Source organism: Hyla sarda, chromosome 1 (genome assembly GCF_029499605.1).
Source record: "Hyla sarda isolate aHylSar1 chromosome 1, aHylSar1.hap1, whole genome shotgun sequence".
NCBI lineage: Eukaryota > Metazoa > Chordata > Amphibia > Anura > Hylidae > Hyla > Hyla sarda.
In genome coordinates, this window is record NC_079189.1 from 489,826,402 (window position 1) to 489,848,111 (window position 21,710).

Sequence of the window (21,710 nt, forward strand, 5' to 3'; positions counted from 1 at the left end):
TTTAGTTAAGCACCATTAATGCAGTTGGTTAGAAAGCTATTCCTACAGTATGACAGAATATTTAAAAGGGGTTTCAGATGATAAAAAAAATGATAACTAATGAAAGAACATAGATAAGGGGGTAAAATAACTATCTACCTATATGTGTTCTTTCATCCTTTCCTACCTATAATGAAGGTCCCTGTGGGTGTTATGGGCTGGGTTATAGACAAGAAGGCATAAAGGAAGGGAAACAGTTGGCTAAATTGCCAGATCGAGTGTACAGAAGAAACAGGAAGGCCATTACAATATGCACACAGTGCAAATATTTTAGAACAGAAGCAGATGGAAAGTATAAAAGACCAAAAAAAAGGTAGTAAAATAACTTAATTTTACAATATATGTTAATTTATTGGATAGTTAAAGGGGTACTCCAGTGTAAAACTTTTTTTTTTAAATCAACTGGTGCCAGAAAGTTAAACAGATTTGTAAATTACTTCTATTAAAAAATATGAATCCTTCTAGTACTTATTAGCTGCTGAATACTACAGAGGAAATTATTTTCTTTTTGGAACACAGAGCTCTCTGCCGACATCTCTGTCCATTTTAGAAACTGTCCAGAGCAGCAAATGCTTGCTATGGGGATTTTCTCCTACTCTGGACAGTTCTTAAAATGGACAGAGATGTCAGCAGAGAGCACTGTGCTAGCGATTCAGCAGAGAGCTCTGTGTTCCAAAAAGAAAAGAATTTCCTCGTATTTTACAAATCTGTTTAACTTTCTGGCACCAGTTGATTAAAAAAAAAAAAATTTAAAAAGTTTTCCACCGGAGTACCCCTGTAAAATAGGTTTAATCATAGAAAAACACCTTTAATGTTCTTGTTGGCAAAATCACAAGAGAAAGCTCTATGAAAACACAAAGCCATCAAAATGCAGTGCAAGAATTTCAGCTCTGAGGCTTGCAGAACTAAAAATAGCTCTGGGCTATTGCAAGCGCTAAGTCAGGATAAGTACAGGAACTTTTTTGCAAAGTAGATGTAGAGAACTTTAATATGCATATTGTAAAATGGTAGGCAACCATTTTAACTCCTTTCCAATAATGTGGTGTAGTAGTGTGTCATTCTGCAGAGCTGTCATACATTTATGGTCTCTCTTACTCGGAGACTCACAGCGTTTCTGCTACAGAAAGTCCAGATTTGGCTGTAATTATGAGCCTCTGGTTTGGGCATAATAACAGGACTCAACTGGCTCAGGTCCTAATAACTCCAGCCAGACTAGAGGATGTTAATATTGTCAGACCCAAACACTCTTATTTGGTGAAATCCGGCAGTCGGCAGGTTCCAGCAGCACAACAGTGTCCAAATCTGACAGAGCAAAGGCTATTAGTAAATGACAGATCTAGATCCTATGCTGCGGGCTCTGGGCTTCAGCAGGATAGCAGTCTCCAGGTCGGACAGTCACTAACATTCCCTTGTCTGCATGACTGACTGGTTCAGGTCGCAATAAAAACAACTATACCATAGACTGCTAAAAAAAAAAAAAACATATAGTAAAATGTCAAAAAAATCTACATAGTCAGAGTAGTTGGGCCATAGTGGAGAGCACTGTTTAAAGTTCACGCTCATAAGCCAACTTTTTTTTTTCTAAAAGCATCCCTGACAACATCCTGTATCCCAAGAAGGCCTGCCACCAAAATATCACGTGAGCTCAACAGTGCACAGGATCTGTGATCAGATATGTTCAAGCCATAATTTACTGCAAAGGAACTTAACAATACAGTATATAGGGGCATGTCAGCTGGTAGACCTGTAGAGCACATGCCTTCAACAGAAGCCCATAGCAGACAATGCCGATCATGCACTTCTGACATCTACTCTAGGCTGCCCTTCTCCACCTGTATCCTCCTGGTTGCTAACTCACCACATTATTGTGCAAGTTATAGTGTGCTCTTACTGTAATTCCCATCATCTGTTGTTTAATAGACAAAAACCTCACTCACGTACAACTCCCCATGCTGCAACATGGTATGCTAGAGAAAGAAGCTAAAGCTCAGTTACAAGTTGTAACCCTAGGCAAGGAGCTATAGACCTCAAATTTTGGGCCAGTAAGTGCTAAAGGAGTACGTGGAAAACTATTCAAAAGATTTTTCGACCACAATTGTCACCCCCCCCCCCCCATAGATATGAATGGAAGGGGTGCGACATCACAACCACGGCCATCAATGTTCAGAATGGCAGGGTGCCGGCCTGGGAATTATGGGGGTCTGGCCGTGGAGGGGGTGGGGGGGTCTGAGCTGTTCCTTTGTATAGGGGATAAGATGTCTAGGGGCATAGTACCCCTTAAGGATTTTTACTTTGTATTGTATCCTTTTGTTAACCAAAGCACTCATTTAGCAAAAAGTTAAAGTCTTTGTATGACATAAGACATTGCTATAGCACTGAGATCAATGTATTGTACATATATATGGATTTACTGAGCATGAGAGAATCACGTGTTCACATGCTGTGGTTTTTCCTGTGTCTGAGGCATTTTTGCTGTGATTTTGGCATAAATATTAAATGGACAGGGGGGATATTTATCAACATCTGTGCAGACGAGGAGCAGTGCAGTTGCCTATAGAAACCAATCAGATTGCTTCTTAAATTTTTCAGACTTCTTTAAAAATGGAAGAGGTGATCTGACTGGTTGCTATGGGAAACTGCACCACTCTTCCTGCATACAGGTTTTGATAAATCTTCCCCAGTTTTAAAAAAAATTCCTTATTGTATATTTATATTACGGCTTTCTTATTTACATTATGGCTTTCTTACTGAAACTGACATCATTTATATTATTTCAGTTCTAGTAAGAAAGCCATATGAGCCCCCAACCCACAGAACAGTGGCATGCAGAAAACACAATCCCGTGTACACTTAATAAATAATAACCAGGCTCCAGAGAACACTCAATGGGAACGTGGCAGAAGGTTAATCACTACTTTAGAACAGCAGAAAACCTTGGCTTACTTTCATTTAAGAAAACATACATTAATTTATTAATAACTTGTTTAGTCGGGAAAACAATGCAGAGTTATGGGTAAGGACACTGACCTCTACAGTGACCAACTATAAAAATAGATTAGGACACAGCTCGGACTTGGATGATCCATGTTCAATCATTTTTTGTCTACTCATCAGCGTAGCCATGGGTGTTATTACTGCAGTACTGGGTAGCTTACATATACATCTTCATTTTGCCTTTTCCATTAGTGCTCTATTGGCTGTTCTTGATGCTTAGCCTTGGCGAATGACCATTGAGACCATCACAGGGGTTAATAAACCAATTGTAAAGTTGCTGAGATGAACAGTAATGCAACCAGATTACCGATATGTACAAATGTACGTCCTTGGCGCACAAAGGTAACCTTTATATAGATTGATAATGAAGTACTAGGAACTAAATGCTAAGTGTCTGCTGATAGAAAAACAACTAAAAAATTGTACTGTTCAGCACAAACAGCCAAGGCCTTGGGAAGGCGTCAAAAGGACCTGTCACCTATTTTGTAGCGATTTTTTTCTTAGAAAGTACTTTTATTGCCCATGAAATAACAGTTATGGTGCAACTTTTTACATTCCCCTTGTCATAAGGGTTTGTATCTATACAATCTGTGTCAGCAGCAATACACCCAACTGAATCTGTGTAAGCTCCATGATGTCCTTTTTGTACACTGGTGCCCAATATTTCATGTGTGGTCCGAGTAGTGATATGTACAGTGATTGAACTAGTTTTCTTCATGTCCATCTATGCCCCTTCTGATGCACCCCGTGATCATATTTGTGTTGGCAGCAGCTGCCTAACACTGAATACATTTCCCGTCAACTAAAGTGTCTTTTTGTGTATGTTGTACCCAGTGTTTTCCCATTTAAATTAAACCGTGTTATACTCATTTGCCACTTCTCACCAATCCTTCAACTTATCTAGATCCAGTGCCCTCTATTGTATTAACTACAGTTTGGCATCATGTGAAAAAAAGGATACTTTAGCAAAATCATTAAACAATAAATTAACCCCTTAAGGACCCAGCCAATTTTCAGTGTAGGACCCGGCCATTTTTCACACACCTGTCCATTGTCACTTTAAGCATTAATTACTCTGGGATGCTTTTTTCTTTCATTCTGATTTCGAGAATGTTTTTTCGTGTCATATTCTACTTTAAATTAGTGGTAAAATTTTGTCGATACTTGCATCATTTCTTGGTGAAAAATTCCAAAATTTTATGAAAAAATTCAAAATCTTGCATTTTTTTTAAACTTTGAAGCACTCTGCTTATAAGGAAAATGGATATACCAAATAAATCATATATTGATTCACATATACAATATGTCTACTTTATGTTTGCATCATAAAGTTGACATGTTTTTACTTTTGGAAGACATCAGAAGGCTTCAAATTATAGCAGCAATTTTCAACATTTTCACAAAATTTTCTAAATCGAAATTTTTCAGGGACCAGTTCAGTTTTGAAGTGTATTTCAAGGGCCTTCTTATTAGAAATACCCCATAAATGACCCCATTATAAAAACTGCACCCCCCAAAGTATTCAAAATGACATTGAAAAGGTTTGTTAACCCTTTCACAGGAGTAGCAGAAATTTGAAGGAGAAAATTCAAAATCTTCATTTTCTACACTCGCATGTTCTTGTAGACCCAGTCTTTCCATTTTTGCAAGGGTTAATAGGAGAAAAAGCCCCCCAAAATTTGTAACCCAATTTCTCTTGAGTAAGGAAATACCTCATATGTGTATTTCATGTGTTCGGCGGGCGCAGTAGAGGGCTCAGAAGGGAAGGAGTGACAATGGGATTTTGGAGAGTGAATTTTGCTGAAATGGTTTTTGGGGGCATGTCACATTTAGGGAGCCCCTATGGTGCCAGAACAGCAGAAAAAAACCCACATGGCATACCATTTTGGAAACTACACCCCTCAAGGCACGTAACAAGGGGTACAGTGAGCCTTAATACCCCCCAGGTGTTTGACCTCTTCTGAGTATGGAAATACCCCATGTTAGGGTGTAAAATGCTCTGCGGGCGAACTACAATGCTCAGAAGAGTCACATTTGGCTTTTGGAAAGCAAATTTAGTTGAAATGGTTTTTGGTGGTCATGTTGCATTTAGGAAGCCCCTATGGTGCCAGAACAGCAAAAAAAAAAAAAAAAAAAAAACCACATGGCATACTATTTTGGAAACTACACCCCTTAAGGAACGTAACAAGGGGTATAGTGAGCCTTAACACCTCACAGGTGTTTCACGACTTTTTGTTAAAGTTGGATGTGTAAATGAAAATGGGGGGGGGGGGGGGGGGGGGGACACCTCCAGCTGTTTCAAAACTACAACTCCCAGCATGTACTGACAGACCATGCATGCTGGGAGTTGTACTTTTGCAACAGCTGGAGGCACACTGGTTCAGTTAGGTTCTGTTACCGAACTCAGTATTTTCCAACCAGTGTGCCTCCAGCTGTTGCAAAACTACAACTCCCAGCATGTACTGATCGCCAAAGGGCATGCTGGGAGTTGTAGTTTTGCAACATCTAGAGGGTCACAGTTTGTAGATCACTGTATTGTGGTCTCAAAATGTAGCCCTCCAGATGTTGCTAAGCAACTCAACGGCTTCCCTAGGATCCTGGGAGCCATTCGCACAACATCGCCGCCCGCCGATCTCCACCGTCGATAGTCGACTCCGTCACTATGGATGGGTAAGTACACTTTGTCCCCGGTCCTCTGTTGTTTCCCCATTCTGCCCCGCCTATTGTGGGTGGGCAGAACGGGGAAACCGAAAGTTAACCCCCCCACCCCCACCCCCAATCTGCTATCGGTCGTCGCGTCTATATGACAAATAGCAGGGATAGGCGGGGTGGCACCCCTGCCACCTCGCTCCTATCCCTTCAGGGGGATCGTAAGTGTCTTAGACAACCCCGATCCCCCTGATTTTCCGGGTCACCGGGTCACCATAGACCCGTGTGACCCGGAATTGTGCAAATCGCAGGTGTGAATTCACCTGCAATTTGCCGCAATCACCAACATGGGGAGGTCTGATGACCCCCCTGGGCATTTGCACGGGATGCATGCTGAATGATTTTAGCAGGCATCCCGGTCCGATCCCCGCTCGGCGGGGACCGGAATTCCCCATGACGTATGCGTATGTCATGGGTCCTGAAGTACCAGAGTGTCATGACGTACACATACGTCAAGGGTCCTTAAGGGGTTAAAGTGAACAGAGCCCAATAAATGTCCCCTCACGATAGCTTAACAGTGACCTAATCACAGTATGTTAAATGGTACCTGGCTTCTGCATTGCATCCATTGCTCTGGCTTCTTCTACTCAGGTCTGACCAGAGCAGAATGAAGCGTCAGCAGCTGAGCAGCGAGTGTTTCCTCGCTCTGGGGTGTGCTCAGATATTCACTTGTATAGGTGTCTTAAAAACACTTTTGCAAAGAGTGGATTCCTCTTCAAGCCAGTTCCCTGAATCGGCTGGAAGGTCCGGAATGTTGGCGGCCACGGTCTGCCAGTTGAATACCGCCAGTATAAAGTGAAGACAGTAGTTATAAAAAAAATTTAAAAAAAAAGAAGTATCGAAGTGGGAGAGAACTCTTCAGAATATGATAAATAAAGTCAAGTCAAGAATAAGTAATAGTTTTGTTTATACTAAAAAGAGCACAAGGGTCCGCATGACAAAGTTATTACTATGGCTTAAAGACATTTTTCTTTAGCCTAACTTGCAACCATGAGCTAAAGTGGAAACAAAATGACATGTGAAAGAATGTGTCTAATCATTAAGTATGTAAAATGCAGAGTAATGCATTATCACTGTTACCCTTTCCAGCATTTCAAGGTCATAAATAGAATATTTTAAAGTGCAACCTTGAAATTGTGCTGATAACATAAATGAGTCTCTGAGGTGTTCTCAAGCTGAATATTTAACACCTAGGCATCACTTGGGAAGCACATGAAAACTGCTGCAGACCTGCAATAAAATATCAACAGCTTCCTAAGTAGGGCTCTTCACAGGAGACTTACATGCATTTTATTTTTAAAGGCTTCTTAAAAAAATGATGAATTCAGTTTCGAATCTCATATAAAGTCCTTATGACACTTGTGGAGAAAATCCATTTACCCACAGTAAGCTCACCACAATGCCCACGGAGAATCAGTTTGAAATAACTAAAAGCATTTCATTGCCGGACCGTTTCGGGCTAAGACAAAAAAAGGCTGCGCCATTTATCATCATTAACAGTCTTCAGAAAACAAATATTTTCAATTACATGTTAAAATAGGATAGAAATAGACAATGGGGAAGATTTATCAAAACATGTGCAGAGGGAGAGTGGTGCAGTCCCCCATAGCACATCGCTACTTTCATTTTTAAAGAGGCCTTTGGAAAATGAAAGAAGTGATCTGATTGGTTGCTATGGGTCACTGGTCAACTTTTACACTGCACCAGTTTTGATAAATCTCCCCCATTGTCCCTTCTGACAAAACTACTAAAGGCCAAAAACCCTTTACCTTCAGAGTTGGAAAACTATAGAAACATTATCATTGTCCCTCTTCTTTATGGTTTATTCTAGACATTAAAAAGGTATTCCGATTCGATGATAAAAATAAATAAATAAAAATAAAAACGTGCTACATGTGTGAAATAATAAATTACAGGAAACCCACCTCACCCAGACCAGCGCAGCATTCCGGCTTCTGTTCACCATTTACCTTACATAACAAAAACCTTATTTTTCCATTCACCCATCTAAATTAAAATCTGAAATCCAACACCACTATGAATCAAAATCTCTAGCCTAGGCTTTAGTGTCAATAATATATGTAGCTCGCTGGAGCAATGTACATCACATACACTAGAAACTGCACCACCAGAACTCACAATATTGCCTTTCTAAATTCTAAAGCCGTTATTATAATGTTAACATGTTTCGCTACAACACAGAAGCATCATCAGGGGTCATTGGGGCAATGACCCTATTTTATAGTACAGTGAAAAGGGCAGTATATTTCCAAACATGTAAAATGCACAACAAAATAGAGAAACCACCCTGTTACATGACTACACATGCTACCTAATAAGAGAAAGAAAAGGAAGGGCCAACACCCAACCTAATACATTACCTAATAATAAAACACACAGGTTTAGCACAGTAGATCAATATTTAAGGCCACAAATTACCCTAATACAGTACAAAATGGAAAAAGTGGTGGTGCATGTTACCATGTACTGAAACAGTAGACTATACAAAGGGAAGCGTAAAACAGTGCTAGAGGAGCAAAAGGCGCTACTAAAAAGCTACATGGTTGTAAAAAATAGTACACCAGATCATAGCAAGTGGATTACAAATATCATTGGAGTTACCAAACACCCACATTATCCCTCAGAAGAGACTTCTACACAGGAAAGTAAACAATTACTAAATTACTAAAACTCTTGCGCCTCCTGTATCGGCAAGGAATAGCTTACAAAAGAAAGGAACAACCTTATTAAACTACAGTGAGCCCTCTCCACGTTTCCATTGATGTCAATGGAAGGCAGAGCTTTCCACAAAAAAAACTGCTGATCCAATTATAGCAATTTAACAGCCTGAGATAGAAACTGAAAAGCTAAGTGTAAAAACAAGTTATACATGTTGATCATCCAACATTGAACTGTACAGACTGAGAGGTAAAAGCAACATATTTTCATTTCAAAATAAAAACTAGTTCTGCTATAGTACATCTGAATCAATAGTTATCAACATTACTATTGTACTGTATGTGTCATTGCTGCAGCCGAGAAAAAAGATAAATAATCATGAAAAGAAGAACAGTCAAGTACACAATCAGAAATAAAGGAATGCTAGGCTTTTAATACTGGAATAGCAAACGCAACTGGAGAAACAACAAATGGCTTTCAAGACTGACTGACATAGTTTGGTCAAAAGTCATACACAGATGATAGCATGGAAGAGATTAGTTTTATCCCAAAAATAGTAAGAAGCGGGAAAGACTGTACCCTCAAGTAAAATTGGAAACAAAAGTGAGATTTAAAAATGTATAAAATAAGCAAAACAGTGCTTAAAGGGGTACTCCACTGGCCAGCGTTCGGAACTTAATGTTCCAAACACTGTTTTGGGGATGATTGGGTCGGACACGCCCCTTGTGATGCCATGGTCATGCCCCCTCAATGCAAGTCTATGGAAGGGGGCGTGACGACTGTCACGCCCCCTTCCATAGACTTGCATTGAGGGGGCATGGCCGTGATGTCACATGGCCGTGATGTGGCTGACTCCCTCACTGCCAAAAAAGCGTTCTGAACATTTAGTTCCGAACGCTGGCCAGTGGAGTACCCCTTTAAGGGTGGGGAGGGGGGGGGGGAACTAAAGGGCATACAATACTCAATGTATCAATTAAGGTTTTTTTTGTACATACTTTCCTATCGCTCAACAAGGGAAAGTGGTGTGAAGTAGTGGTAAAGTGGGAGTACATGTGACCTTGTGCACAAACATTTTACCCAAACATAAACCAATAATTAGTTCATTGAATTAGACAGTCTACAAATGTACCAGATTAACACAGTGGCTCATACTCTGATACTTTTGGCGCATCCAAGTATACACTGTGTAATTATTCATCAGTATTTATCTTCAAGACAATAGGGCAGATTTACTGTATCCCGTGTTGAAGTCCACTCCTTGCCTGTGCCCGGCCCTCTCATAGTGACATCATATCCACTTAAATATTGCGTCACATGCCAAGAATCAAGGCCCAGCCCTGCAAACATATCAGAAGGCCATGCCATATGGTGTGATATCCCAATGGAACATGGTGCCTGGAGGACTGTAAGTGGGGAAAGGGGAGCAGCACTGAAGAATCTTTTAATGACAAGTGGTGTATTTAATTTGTTAGGATGTTTTGTTCTGTTAGGATACGTTCACACATACAGTATCTGCTGCATATTTTCTGCAGCTAATTTTGCTACCCAATGAGGTCAGTGGGTATCAAAATCATCTGCAGAAAATACACCACAAAATATGCAGCAGATACTGTACATTTGAACGTACCCTTATGGAGCAAATTGTGACTAAAGATTTAACATTGACTCAAAAGAAAAACTGTGAGGTAGCAAATAGGAGAAAAAAAAATGTGTATTATGGCATTAAACTAAATGAAACTAACCAAAAACATTTGTTAATCCAGAGGCATGTGATGCACTGTAACAGATTATCTAACTTTAAATGGGTATTTATAAAATCAAAGACTTTTAATATGTTGTAAATCTTGGCAAAACATTAATCCTTCTAATATACTTTATAATAAAAATATCTCTCCTTTTTATAGAAATCATGGTTTATATAAAAAATAAATAAATAAAAAAAACACACACGACCCGGGGTCCCCATACCATCCATAACATAATCCTGTCCGGTTGCATCATCATCTTTGTCCAAACTAAAGCACAGGCTGGGACTAAGTCCAGTAAATGAAGGTGGGACTAGTGCACTCTGTCAGACTGCAGCACCAAAAACAGAGTAGTAGGTGGTTACAGAGCAGCTTGTAGTGATTGGATGAAGAGACCCAGCACTGCACAGCAGACTCAGGGTGGAAGTGAATGCATGATGAGTGAGAATGGGCTCAGTACCTGCCTCGGACAAGCCCCTTCCTGAGCAGTGGATGTTAGAATGAATGAGCAGCAGAACAGATGGATTTGTAAGCTAAATAGAGAAGTTAGACACAAAGATATGTAAAGAATCTGCATGACCTAGTGAGTAACATATATGTTTTTTTCAGTAATATGAAAGGTACACTTTGACTGCACACAGTGCACCACCAAAACATTAGTCAATTACATATATTTCTGAATTGCTCTTTCATATTTAGTCCATTAGTTGTGTAGTTGAATGAAAGTAAACATTATCTTCTGCAAAACTAGACTCTTACCTGATGTAGGTATAGGTTTATACAATTCAAGATACTGTTCCCCGTGAAGCACCTAGGTAAAGAAGAGAATATAAACGATGCATAATGAACAGAATTAGTACAACTTTATTAAGATGAGATGCTCATTTTGGGTTTATATAGGTTACTTAATGAGCATAAAACAACCTAAAACGTCTTGTAGTCCCAGTAAATAATGATAAATATGTATTAAGCACTTCTCAAAGTCTTCTTATATGAAGGTCATGCTAAATTTGGTCTGAAGAACTTATACTACTGCTCTATTGGTAGGGATACACTTTATACTTTTTCATTGTAAGACTATCAAATCTGCTTATCTGCCATGTACTTAAACAGAATGCTGGCCCCTTGGTAGAGCTGTAATTCCCTTCTCTCTACTCTGTGCTGTCAGCCCTTCCCTATGTTCCTTCCCTATATTGCCAAATGCTGCAGTGCAGACAATTAAAGAGCCACGCACAGGACCTGACACCGCAGAATCGTCAGCAAAGCAGCAGAAATGAAGGTCGATAAATAATAATATCCAGGATCTAAACGGTTATCACTAAAGAACTCTACTTATTTTGCAAGCACCTCTTCACCGTGTTATTCTAGTTCCTGGAAGGAGCAGCCATTATAATACTGATGAACACAGTATTTACATAGAATGCGGGATTGGTGAGATTATACTTTAATTAAAGAACGTGTGCAGTTTAGCAACAGTGAATTTGTTCCTAGGCAAAATATTAGTTACGTAACAACTGTATTTGTCAAAAGGAACATGCAAGCCTAGGACATGAGATCTACCTGACCTCTATGAAAATTGTGCCTTTATTTCAAAAGAAGCTGCAACATTATATTAGCCATGATCAAACTGAGCATGCTCTGTAAACATCATGTATTTCAGGGAAACTGTACAACCATAAAAGTGATTTATTGATTATATTCGTTTATCAGTATGGGAGCTTAATATATTGAGATAAGACTGTAAGCCTAGTGCATGTACACTGCAATCACACCATGTTTAGTACATACGGGTCCCGGATCTGGTGAGGGGAGGGGAAAACCCGGGCGCTCCCGTATCCCAGACGGATCAGCCTGTGACTCCATTTACTTTAATGAGCCGACCGGAGTCAAACGATGACTCCGGTCGGCTCAGTTTTGACCCATATCCGGTTTTGGACCGGACCTAAAACCATAGTATACTACGGTTTTAGGTCCGGTCAGGAAACCGCATATGGGTTGCCCGGTTTGCCCCTCCCCCCGCCGGATCCGGCACCCGTATGTACAAAACGTGGTGTGAATGCAGCCTAAGAAAGGTTCAGATAAGTACTATCCGGCACTGCAAGGGTGTAACTCACTAGTCACAAATATAGTATATTACACCGAATATAGCTGAGACAACACATACTGCTGGGGTCCAGTGGTGCAAGGTAGAAGGGCACAAAATACTTAGCAGAAGTTCATACAAAGAAAGCACCGCACTCATCGGGAAATCCATGCAGATTTTCTTCAGACCAGTGTTCTCACAAAGCGGGCTTGTCCTGCGAAACAGCTGTCACACCTGTGAGTGCCTCCGGCATCTCATCCGCCTGCTCGGTATGACCGTGTTCACCCACCTTCTTTTATATGGAATAAAGAAAATCTGCATGGATTTCCCTGTGAGTGCGGTGCTTTCTTTGTATGGATTTAGATCAAATAAACTCATGACCACATTTGGTACAGAGTTTACATTGAGTTGTAACTAACAGTGGGGGAGATAAATCTAGTGTATTCCTTCCTAGACTGTCTAGCCTAAGTTCACACGGGGTAAGAATTTAGACCATTTTTATTTCTCACAGTGACGCATGTTAATTGAAAATGTAGTGCATCTCTAAAGAGGTACCTGTCAGGAGGGGAGGGGGAGGTTAGAAGAATGCCCATTCTACAGTGTATATATAAAAAAATAAACTCTACTTATCTCAAACTCCCCCAGTGTCTTTGGTGTCCTACTCTGGTCCCCGGCTGTGATTCTCTTCCTGAGAGAAAGTGTGACTTTCGGGTCCGTAGTGACATCGGGACTCAAAGTCTCATACTGCCGCTCAGCAGATGACTTAGCGAGGCGGGACAGCGCTGGCAGTTTGACACTCTGGACCGCAACATCACTCTGGGCCCAAGAATCTTACTTTCTCACAGGAAGAGGATGGCAGCTGGGGAGCAGAGCAGGACACTGGAGGCACCAGGGGAAAGCTGGAGGTAAGTAGAGGTTTATTTTAACTGCTTGAAACGGTCTAGTCTAAGTATGCAGAATTTTACAGATTTAAAGCAAGAACTGTACCTGAACCTGTTTTATGTTTCAGCATGAGACAGGTCCAGTGTGTGGGGGCCGGAACACTATGATTTACTTAAAATGCTCAGGTCTTTCAGAAAAATCAGAGCTTAAAGGGGTACTCCACTGGCCACTGTTTTGGCTGCGTTCGGATCATTTAGTTCTGAATGCTGTGCGCGCCCTGCGGGGGTCGGCCAGGCCCCCCCCCCCGTGACATCAGGCCATGCCCCTCAATGCAAGTCTTGCATTGAGGGGCGTGGCCTGACGTCACGGGGGGGCGTGGCAGACACCCGCAGCACCTGCACAGCATTCGGAACTAAATGTTCAGAACCCAGCCGGAACACTGGCCAGTGAAGCACCCCTTTAAAAAGTCCCAGGGACCCGTGTATAGGGTAAGACAAGTAATCTTTCTCATGCTGCCCACAATTTGGGCAACAGGGAACAGATGACCGGTTTGCTTTGAGTCATGCACTCTTTAAAGGATACCACGCTCTCATCCAATAAGAGATGACAGATCTGTAAAGCAAGGAAAATGTGGTGCCAGTCATGTAAGATACTTTTTTTTTTTGGGGGGGGGGGGGGGGGGGGATGGGGCTTTTCAGAATCACTGGAACCACATATTGATAATGTGAAACAATGTTGTGGATAAATAACTGTTCTATGGAAAATGTTCTAAATTTGAACATATTAAATCAAAAATACAGTAAGCTCCAGATGATTTAAATACTTATCTATATTTTATGTGGCATCAATTCCTTACAAACCTTATATAAGGATGACTACTTACTCGTGTAAAATCAATACTAAGGCCCGGAACGGAGGCAAGTCCTCCACCCATGAAGGCAGCCTGAGAAAGAATGACTCCGAATGTTGGCAAACAGCTGAAATTTTCACTCCCTTCAAAGAGGAACTTCAGGTGATCTGGATCCCTGGTGGACATGCCCACTCCAAGAGCATACAGAATAGGCTGTATGTGGGTGTACTGGTACATGGTTGAAGGAAGCTTCTGTCCAATAGCCTGAGCCTACAAATAAGATAAACAGAACATGTAATACAAATTATTTTCCCAATCTATAACTTCATGGGGTTATCCAGGAAAAAAAAACTTTTTTATATATATCAACTGGCTCCAGAAAGTTAAACAGATTTGTAAATTACTTATATTAAAAAATCTTAATCCTTTCAGTACTTATGAGCTTCTGAAGTTAAGGTTGTTCTTTTCTGTCTAAATGCTCTCTGATGACACGTGTCTCAGGAAACGCCCGGTTTAGAAGAGGTTTGCATACTTTACACCACGTCAGAGAAGTCTGTCAAAGGGTGAGGAATCATGTGAATAGTCTTTATATTGGGTGTCCCACCACACCATAGCAGCATGAAAACAACTGTGCTGCACAGTGCTAATCAAGATTTAAAAAAAATTAAAACGTACAGTGATCCCTCAACTTACAATGGCCTGAACATACAATAGTTTCAACATACAATGTTTTTTTTCTGGACCATTGTAACTTGAAACCAGACTCAACATACAATCTACAAACAGTCCAGATCTGTGAAACGTGTCAATGGCCGGAAGAACCAAAGAATCAGAATGGGCATTCACTGGTAAATCACCTGTATTACTGAGGTGCAAGCACTCACTGGCTGTCTGGTAGCGCCCCCTACAGTATAGGGAGGAACTACAAGTTCTGTACTACTCTTTACCTGTGCCAGGGTTAGCTGCTCCTTTGGACACCAAGTAAGGGCGGCTCCATTTGGGACACTGTGTGTACTGTATAGGACCCTGAAGAAGCTCCTGTCCTCTACTTAAACCATTGTTTCCCAACCAGGGTGCCTCCAGCTGTTGCAAAACTAAAACTCCCAGCATGCCCGGACAGCCAACGGCTGTCCGGGCATGCTGGGAGTTGTAGTTCTGCAACAGCTGGAGGCACTCTGGTTGGGAAAAACTGACATAGACAGTGATTTACAGTGCCCAGCAGCTTTTTTTCTTACTTTTATATGTAAGGATTTGTTTTATCTGTATTAGTTATCTGCTTATTTTTCTTTATTCCTCGCATTTTCCTATTTTTGGGTGACATTTTGGGGCTTCAGAACCAATTACCAGGTTTCCATAGAGTTATGGTCTCAACATACAATGGTCGTCCTGGAACCAATTAATATTGTAACTTGAGGGACCACCGTATATAAATGTAACTATGTCTGACCTACGTTGGCATCATTTGGTGTACATTTAGACACATATAGCCATTTTTTGTAATTGCTTAGTAAATCCCTTTAACTTCTTAGGATATTGATACATTTATTCTGTAACTTGTATTTGAGAGATAAAATAACGTTTTAAAAGGGATACTCCAGGTAAACGTTTGTATACAGAAAAGTGGGTGGGGGAATAAATAAGCATCTGCTCAGCTGCCGCTAATACCACTCGGCGTGCTGTCCGTGCTGCTTAGCGCTTCCTGTTCTCCATTCTGACAAGCAGTCAATCACTAGCTGAGGAGGATCACTGCTGAGGTCAGGGATTGGCTAGATGGGCATTTGTTATGTGATGGAACGGAGAACAGAAAGCTCAGAGCAGCAGGGGCAGCGCCATCTGAGCAGGATCAGTAGCAGGTAAACAAATGTGTGTTTCATTTCTCTTTCCACTGTGAACATATTTACCGTATATACTCGAGTATAAGCAGAGTTTTTCACCACAATTTTTCGTGCTGAAAACGCCTCCCTCTGCTTATACTCGAGTGAACTCTCCGCCTGTCAATCCCTTCTCAGTGGTCTTCAACCTGCAGACCTCCAGATGTTCCAAAACTACAACTCCCAGCATGCTGGGAGTTGTAGTTTTGAAACATCTGGAGGTCTGCAGGTTGAACACCACTGCGGCCTTCGCCATCATCCAGACCCTCCTTTAGTTTTCTACTCACCTCCCCTTGGTGGGAAGGAAGGGTGAGCTGGTCTGGGCCATCTATGCTGCAGGGACTGTCCGGCCCTGGCCTAGTGACGTTGCCTTGACGACGACGCACAGGGACGTCCGTGCGCAGGCGGTGATGATGACGGGGGTCTGGATGATGATGACGACGGTGATGATGATGACGGGGATGATGACATGGGGGGATATTGACATGGGGGGATATTGACATGGGGGGATATTGACATGGGGGGATGATGTATTTTCCACCCTAGGCTTATAGTCGAGTCAATAACTTTTCCTGTTTTTTTTGGGTGAAATTAGGGGCCTCGGCTTATATTCGGGTCGGCTTATACACGAGTATATACGGTAAATAAGAATATCTAAATAGAGGTCTATTTTAATACACTACATCAAATACATGGCAATGGGTTTATTCTTATCAAAACTTGAGATTTCTGGATAAAAATAAAAAAATACACTAACTCTCTAACTTTCTTATTTTTATTTAAAACAACACAGCTTCAACCCGGACCTGACAAATCAACATCTGTAGAATCCTACATATGCTTCTATGCCTCTACTACAAAGCTCTTCTCAATGTCTTACTATAAAGGATACTTTTCAATGACCTGTCAGCTACTGCAAATCCTGTACACCTATTTATGTATTTGGGCACAAACTCATGACAGAATAATGAAAGGTGATGAGACTGTTCTGTAGCACAGCAGATGGGCATAGATAGATTAGAGGAGGGTACTGTGTAACAAAGACGACATGCAGCAAGCATTAAGCTGAAATAGGACAGCAGGTTGGTGAAGTTTATCACCAGGATGAGAGAAACTGGAAACAGATGTCCTCAGTGACATATTTTAAGGGATAGAACATTTCTTCTTTCCTGAAAAGCAATACAACTTAAGTAGGAGGCATTTCATTTATATAGACACTCAACACTGAATCCGCTGCAATGTGATTACTTAGGAGTTACAAACATCCACGTACAGTATTTCTTGTAGACAAGTGCACCTGAGAGTTTGCAATCATTTTTATTTATAACTTTATATGAATTTTCTGTCTTTTGAAGTTAAAATCCTAATTTACCGTATATACTCGAGTATAAGCCAACCCGAATATAAGTCGAGGCCCCTAATTTCACCCCAAAAACCCAGGAAAAGTTATTGACTCGACTATAAGCCTAGGGTGGGAAATACATCATCACCCCATGTCATCATCCCCCCGTCATCCCCTCCCCCCTTCATCATCACCGCCTGTCAATCCAGTGGTCTTTAACCTGTGGACCTCCAGATGTTGCAAAACTACAACTCCCAGCATGATGATGAAGGCCGCAGTGGTCTTCAACCTGCGGACCTCCAGATGTTTCAAAACTACAACACCCAGCATGCCAGGACAGCCTATGGCTGGAGGTCTGCAGGATGAAGACCACTGAGAAGGAATTGACAGGCGGAAAGTTCACTCGAGTATAAGCCGAGGGGGGGGGGGGGGGGGGGGAGTGGTGCAGGGGGTGTTTTAAGCACGAAAAATCGTGCTGAAAAACTCGGCTTATACTCGAGTATATACGGTAATACTGTATGTGCATAACAAAAAGATTATCTATCCACAAAATAATTAATGAACCAGCAGCCCGTCATCACTGTAGAAATAAAATCTGATCCTACATCCATTTATATGCAATCTGCGAATAAAGAAAGCATTTAAGAAATGAAATTCAATGTAGTATTTTGCTCAGTATATTTCCAGCAGCACTCTAATAAGGCCCATTCAGGGAAAGGCTAGAACAGCGGTATGTACTGGTGGCAGTGAGCAAAATAATTAAGCAAATATTTTTCCAGGATATGCATACTGGGATAGGAAATTGCTTGGAGGTTGTGAGTCACCTTTACTTAGACAAAAGGATGTCTGAATGAGTTTCTTGCATATTCGACTTCAAAAACCTTCAGGGGCAGAATGGACCTTTATCTAGAGGCCAGTCTATCAGTGAACAGGAAAGGAAAACATGAAAAATAATTATCATTTTCTTTCTGAAGCTGAACTTGTGGAGTATGCTCTGCAGACTTCTTAACAAGCATCATTTTTATTAGACCCTATATTCCTCAATGTGATGATCATTTTATCAAGTTTATGTTATGTATTGTATTCCTTAAAATGCCTTAATTGCAGAATGCCCTAATATAGCTACCCTGCATACCTAAAGAAATACAATTTTATAGAGTAAACTACAGCTATGGAAAAGAAGCCATCGATGGATCGATGCAAAGACTGTCTCTGGATTTTATTATAATAAATGGGACTCAGAGTGAATAAGATAACGTGTTTCAGGCGACACAGCCCTTAGTCATACATCTTACAGAGTGAAGTTAAATAGGGGAAGCAACTCAGGGAAGATGGGAAACACCTGACACGAGTTGCTTAACTCTTAACATTAGAGATGAGCGAACTTACAGTAAATTTGCTTCGTCACGAACTTCTCGGCTCGGCAGTTGATTACTTATCCTGTATAAATGAGTTCAGCCTTCAGGTGCTCCGGTGGTCTGGAAAAGGTGGATACAGTCCTAGGAAAGAGTCTCCTAGGACTGTATCCACCTTTTCCAGCCCACCGGAGCCCCTGAAAGCTGAACTCATTTATGCAGGATAAGTAATCAACTGCCGAGCCGAGAAGATCAGGACGAATCGAATTTACTGTAAGTTCGCTTGTAAAAGTCCAGAAAGGACACACGAGCCAAACAAATAAAGTTTAGAGACTTAATGAATAAAGCAAAAATAATTGTATATTTACATGTATATAAACAGCAGAGCCAAAAAATAACGAAACTAGTTGAGTGAAATAATTGAGATATAACATGGATGGTCACTGAAAGGATACAGAAGACATCAAGGAATAATAAAACATGACATTAATAATAATATAATAACGTGTCCTGTCTTCTGTTTAGTCCAGTAGGCACCCTTGTTTCTAATGCAACTATCCAAAAAATCTGGCGTGCAATAACCTTTTTACGAAAATCTCCACCTCTTTGTGGGAGTGTGACTCTCTCTATACCTTGTACCATCAGGGATGCTCTACTGAATTCTTACTTTAAGTGGGGTAGTGGTGCATCCCACATATTGTAACTTGCATTGAATATATTACATGAGAAGTGTTACAATTAATGTATTGTTTGGTGTGATATGATTTGCCTGTAGAAATAGAAGTAAATGTGTTGCCTGGTTTAATGACTCAGCAGAACGTACAGACTCGATGACCGCATCTGTATGTGCCGACATGTTTCAGCCAGGTATGTTCCTGTTTGGTAGTACTGGAAAAAAGACTGGGAGACAAAAGTTGTCCCGAAGTGGGGGCTCTTTTTGCTACACATCAGTATCCCCAGATAAAGAATGAATATAAGCAGGATCAGAGGTGATAAGAGGCATGAATTTGTGTATAATTTTACAAATTTCACCAAACTGCCTGCAATATTGAGCAGAAAACATGACTGGTCTGGAGGATACCGATGTGGATTGACCTTTCAGGGACCATCCATGTTATATCTCATTTATCTCACTCAACTCGTTTCATAATTTTTTGGATCTGCTGTTTATATACACACACACACATATATATATATATATATATATATATATATATATAATTATTTTTGCTTTATTTTTCTGGTTTTAGCACAATCCATCAAGTCTCTTCACTTATTTGTTTGATTCATGTGTCTTTCAGGACTTTTACATGTTAAAGGTTAAGCAACTCGGGACAGGTGTTTCCCATCTTCCCTGAGTTGCTTCCCCTATTTAACTTAAGAACTTCACTCTGTAAGATGTATGACTAAGGGCGGCATCACCTGAAACGCGATACATTGTTCACTCTGTGTCTCTGGATTTTATTATAATAAATGGGACTGTCTTTGCATCGATCCATCGCTGGCTTCTTTTCCATTTCTCTGGACTATTGGTGCTGCCATACACCTGCCATGTGGTGGATGGGATACCTGCGGTGAGCTGGCCGACTTAAAATTACAGCTATGTAACATGGAAATGGTAAACCTGCTGTGTCAAACACTTGTATGACACTTTAAAAAAATACCTGTGGTTAAATCCAAAATATCTATTTTTGTTTTTTAAGCATACAAGCAAAACAAAACAAGGAGCGCTACCTGTGTGTAATCCGAATATCAGGTGGTGGTTTTGCCGATACAAGAAGTCCACTCATCTGATCATGTTGTGCAAAGACAGAGGCCCAACACTCACTCTAGCCTGGACAAGACAATATATTAGCAGCTGCTGCGACTACCCACGCCAAGGTGTACCAACATCAGAAGAGGAGAGAAGATGTTGTGAGCTGGATCGCGCTGCCACAAAGGGCCGACCTCCACAGGATTTCTCCTTCAGGTTAGATTTTATTCCATAATAAAATACATGCAACGCGTTTCATAGCTGAGCTGGCTTTTTCATCAGGCATGAATCACACAACAGACATACAGACTGATATAGTTAGCAGGTAATCATACACCACCCCGGAAGTAACGTGTCGCAATACTCACAATATCAATATCACTTAACCTGATTGTGTTACACAATAGAATAACATAAAACATTTGTTGAGCCCCTCAGACCATAAGAAATTCATACTGTAGATCCAAAGATTCCCTATTAATTAATATTTGGAATCTATTGGCTCTTGTGCATGGAGACAATACTGATGGTATTACTGTGTGTGTGATGGAAACAGTTTCTACCGATGTAGCCAATAGATTTCTAAGATTAATCAATAGGTAATCTTTTTGGATCTACAATATGAATTTCTTACAGCCAGAGGGGGGTTCAACCAATTGATTGAAAAAACAGACTCCTGAGATCCTGCAAGGTAGGTGTATAGCTTCATGCATTTTTACATAATCTTAGTATTCACACTCCTGAGAGGTCTTTTATACTACTATCCAATGTATATTTATTGTATCTTAATGTTTTAATGTTATTCTATTGTGTAACACAATCGGGTTACAGGGGTACTCCAGCCCTAATACATCTTATCCCTATCCAAAGGATAGGGGATAAGATGTCTGATCGCGGGGGACCCCTGCAATCTGTCATTCAGCACCCACCTTTGCGAGCTCTCAGCAGCGCAAAGGTGGCTGCAGTGTGCAGCGTGACGACCACGGGGGCGGAGTATTGTGACGTCACAACTCCGCCCCCGTGTGACGTCACAGCCCACCACCTCAATGCACACTCTGAGCCTCCAGCCATGCGGAGAGCTTTTGATAGTGGATAATATGGATTAGGGCCTGAGTACCCCTTTAAGAGATGCTGTGACAAGTCACTTCTGGGTTGTGTGATTCATGCCTGATGGAGAAGCCAGATTGGCTTTGAAACGCGTTGCATGTATTTTATTATGGAATACAATCTTACCTGAAGGAGAAATCCTATGGAGGTCAGTCCTTTGTGTAAGCACGATCCAGCTCCCAACATCTCTCCTCTTCTGATATATTTTTTTAGCACATATAGATTGCCGCCATCCCGTTCCCAAGATATGATGCTTTTTATTTCTCTTCCTACAGCCTTCCAACCTGTCAGAAGAGAGGGC

The 21,710-nt window shown here is 41.0% G+C and overlaps 1 protein-coding gene across 2 annotated transcripts in view; it reads right to left on the reverse strand.

Annotated features, from left to right (window-relative positions):
- HSD17B4 (hydroxysteroid 17-beta dehydrogenase 4) overlaps nt 1-21,710 on the reverse strand; it is a 264,853-nt gene that overhangs the window by 135,049 nt on the left and 108,094 nt on the right. For both annotated transcript variants that reach the window (XM_056537370.1, XM_056537371.1), the window contains exons 13-14: nt 14,015-14,251; nt 10,926-10,977 (exon numbers count right to left, since the gene is read on the reverse strand). In XM_056537370.1, the coding sequence (XP_056393345.1) occupies nt 10,926-10,977; nt 14,015-14,251 (289 nt within the window). The remainder of the gene's footprint in view (nt 1-10,925; nt 10,978-14,014; nt 14,252-21,710) is intronic.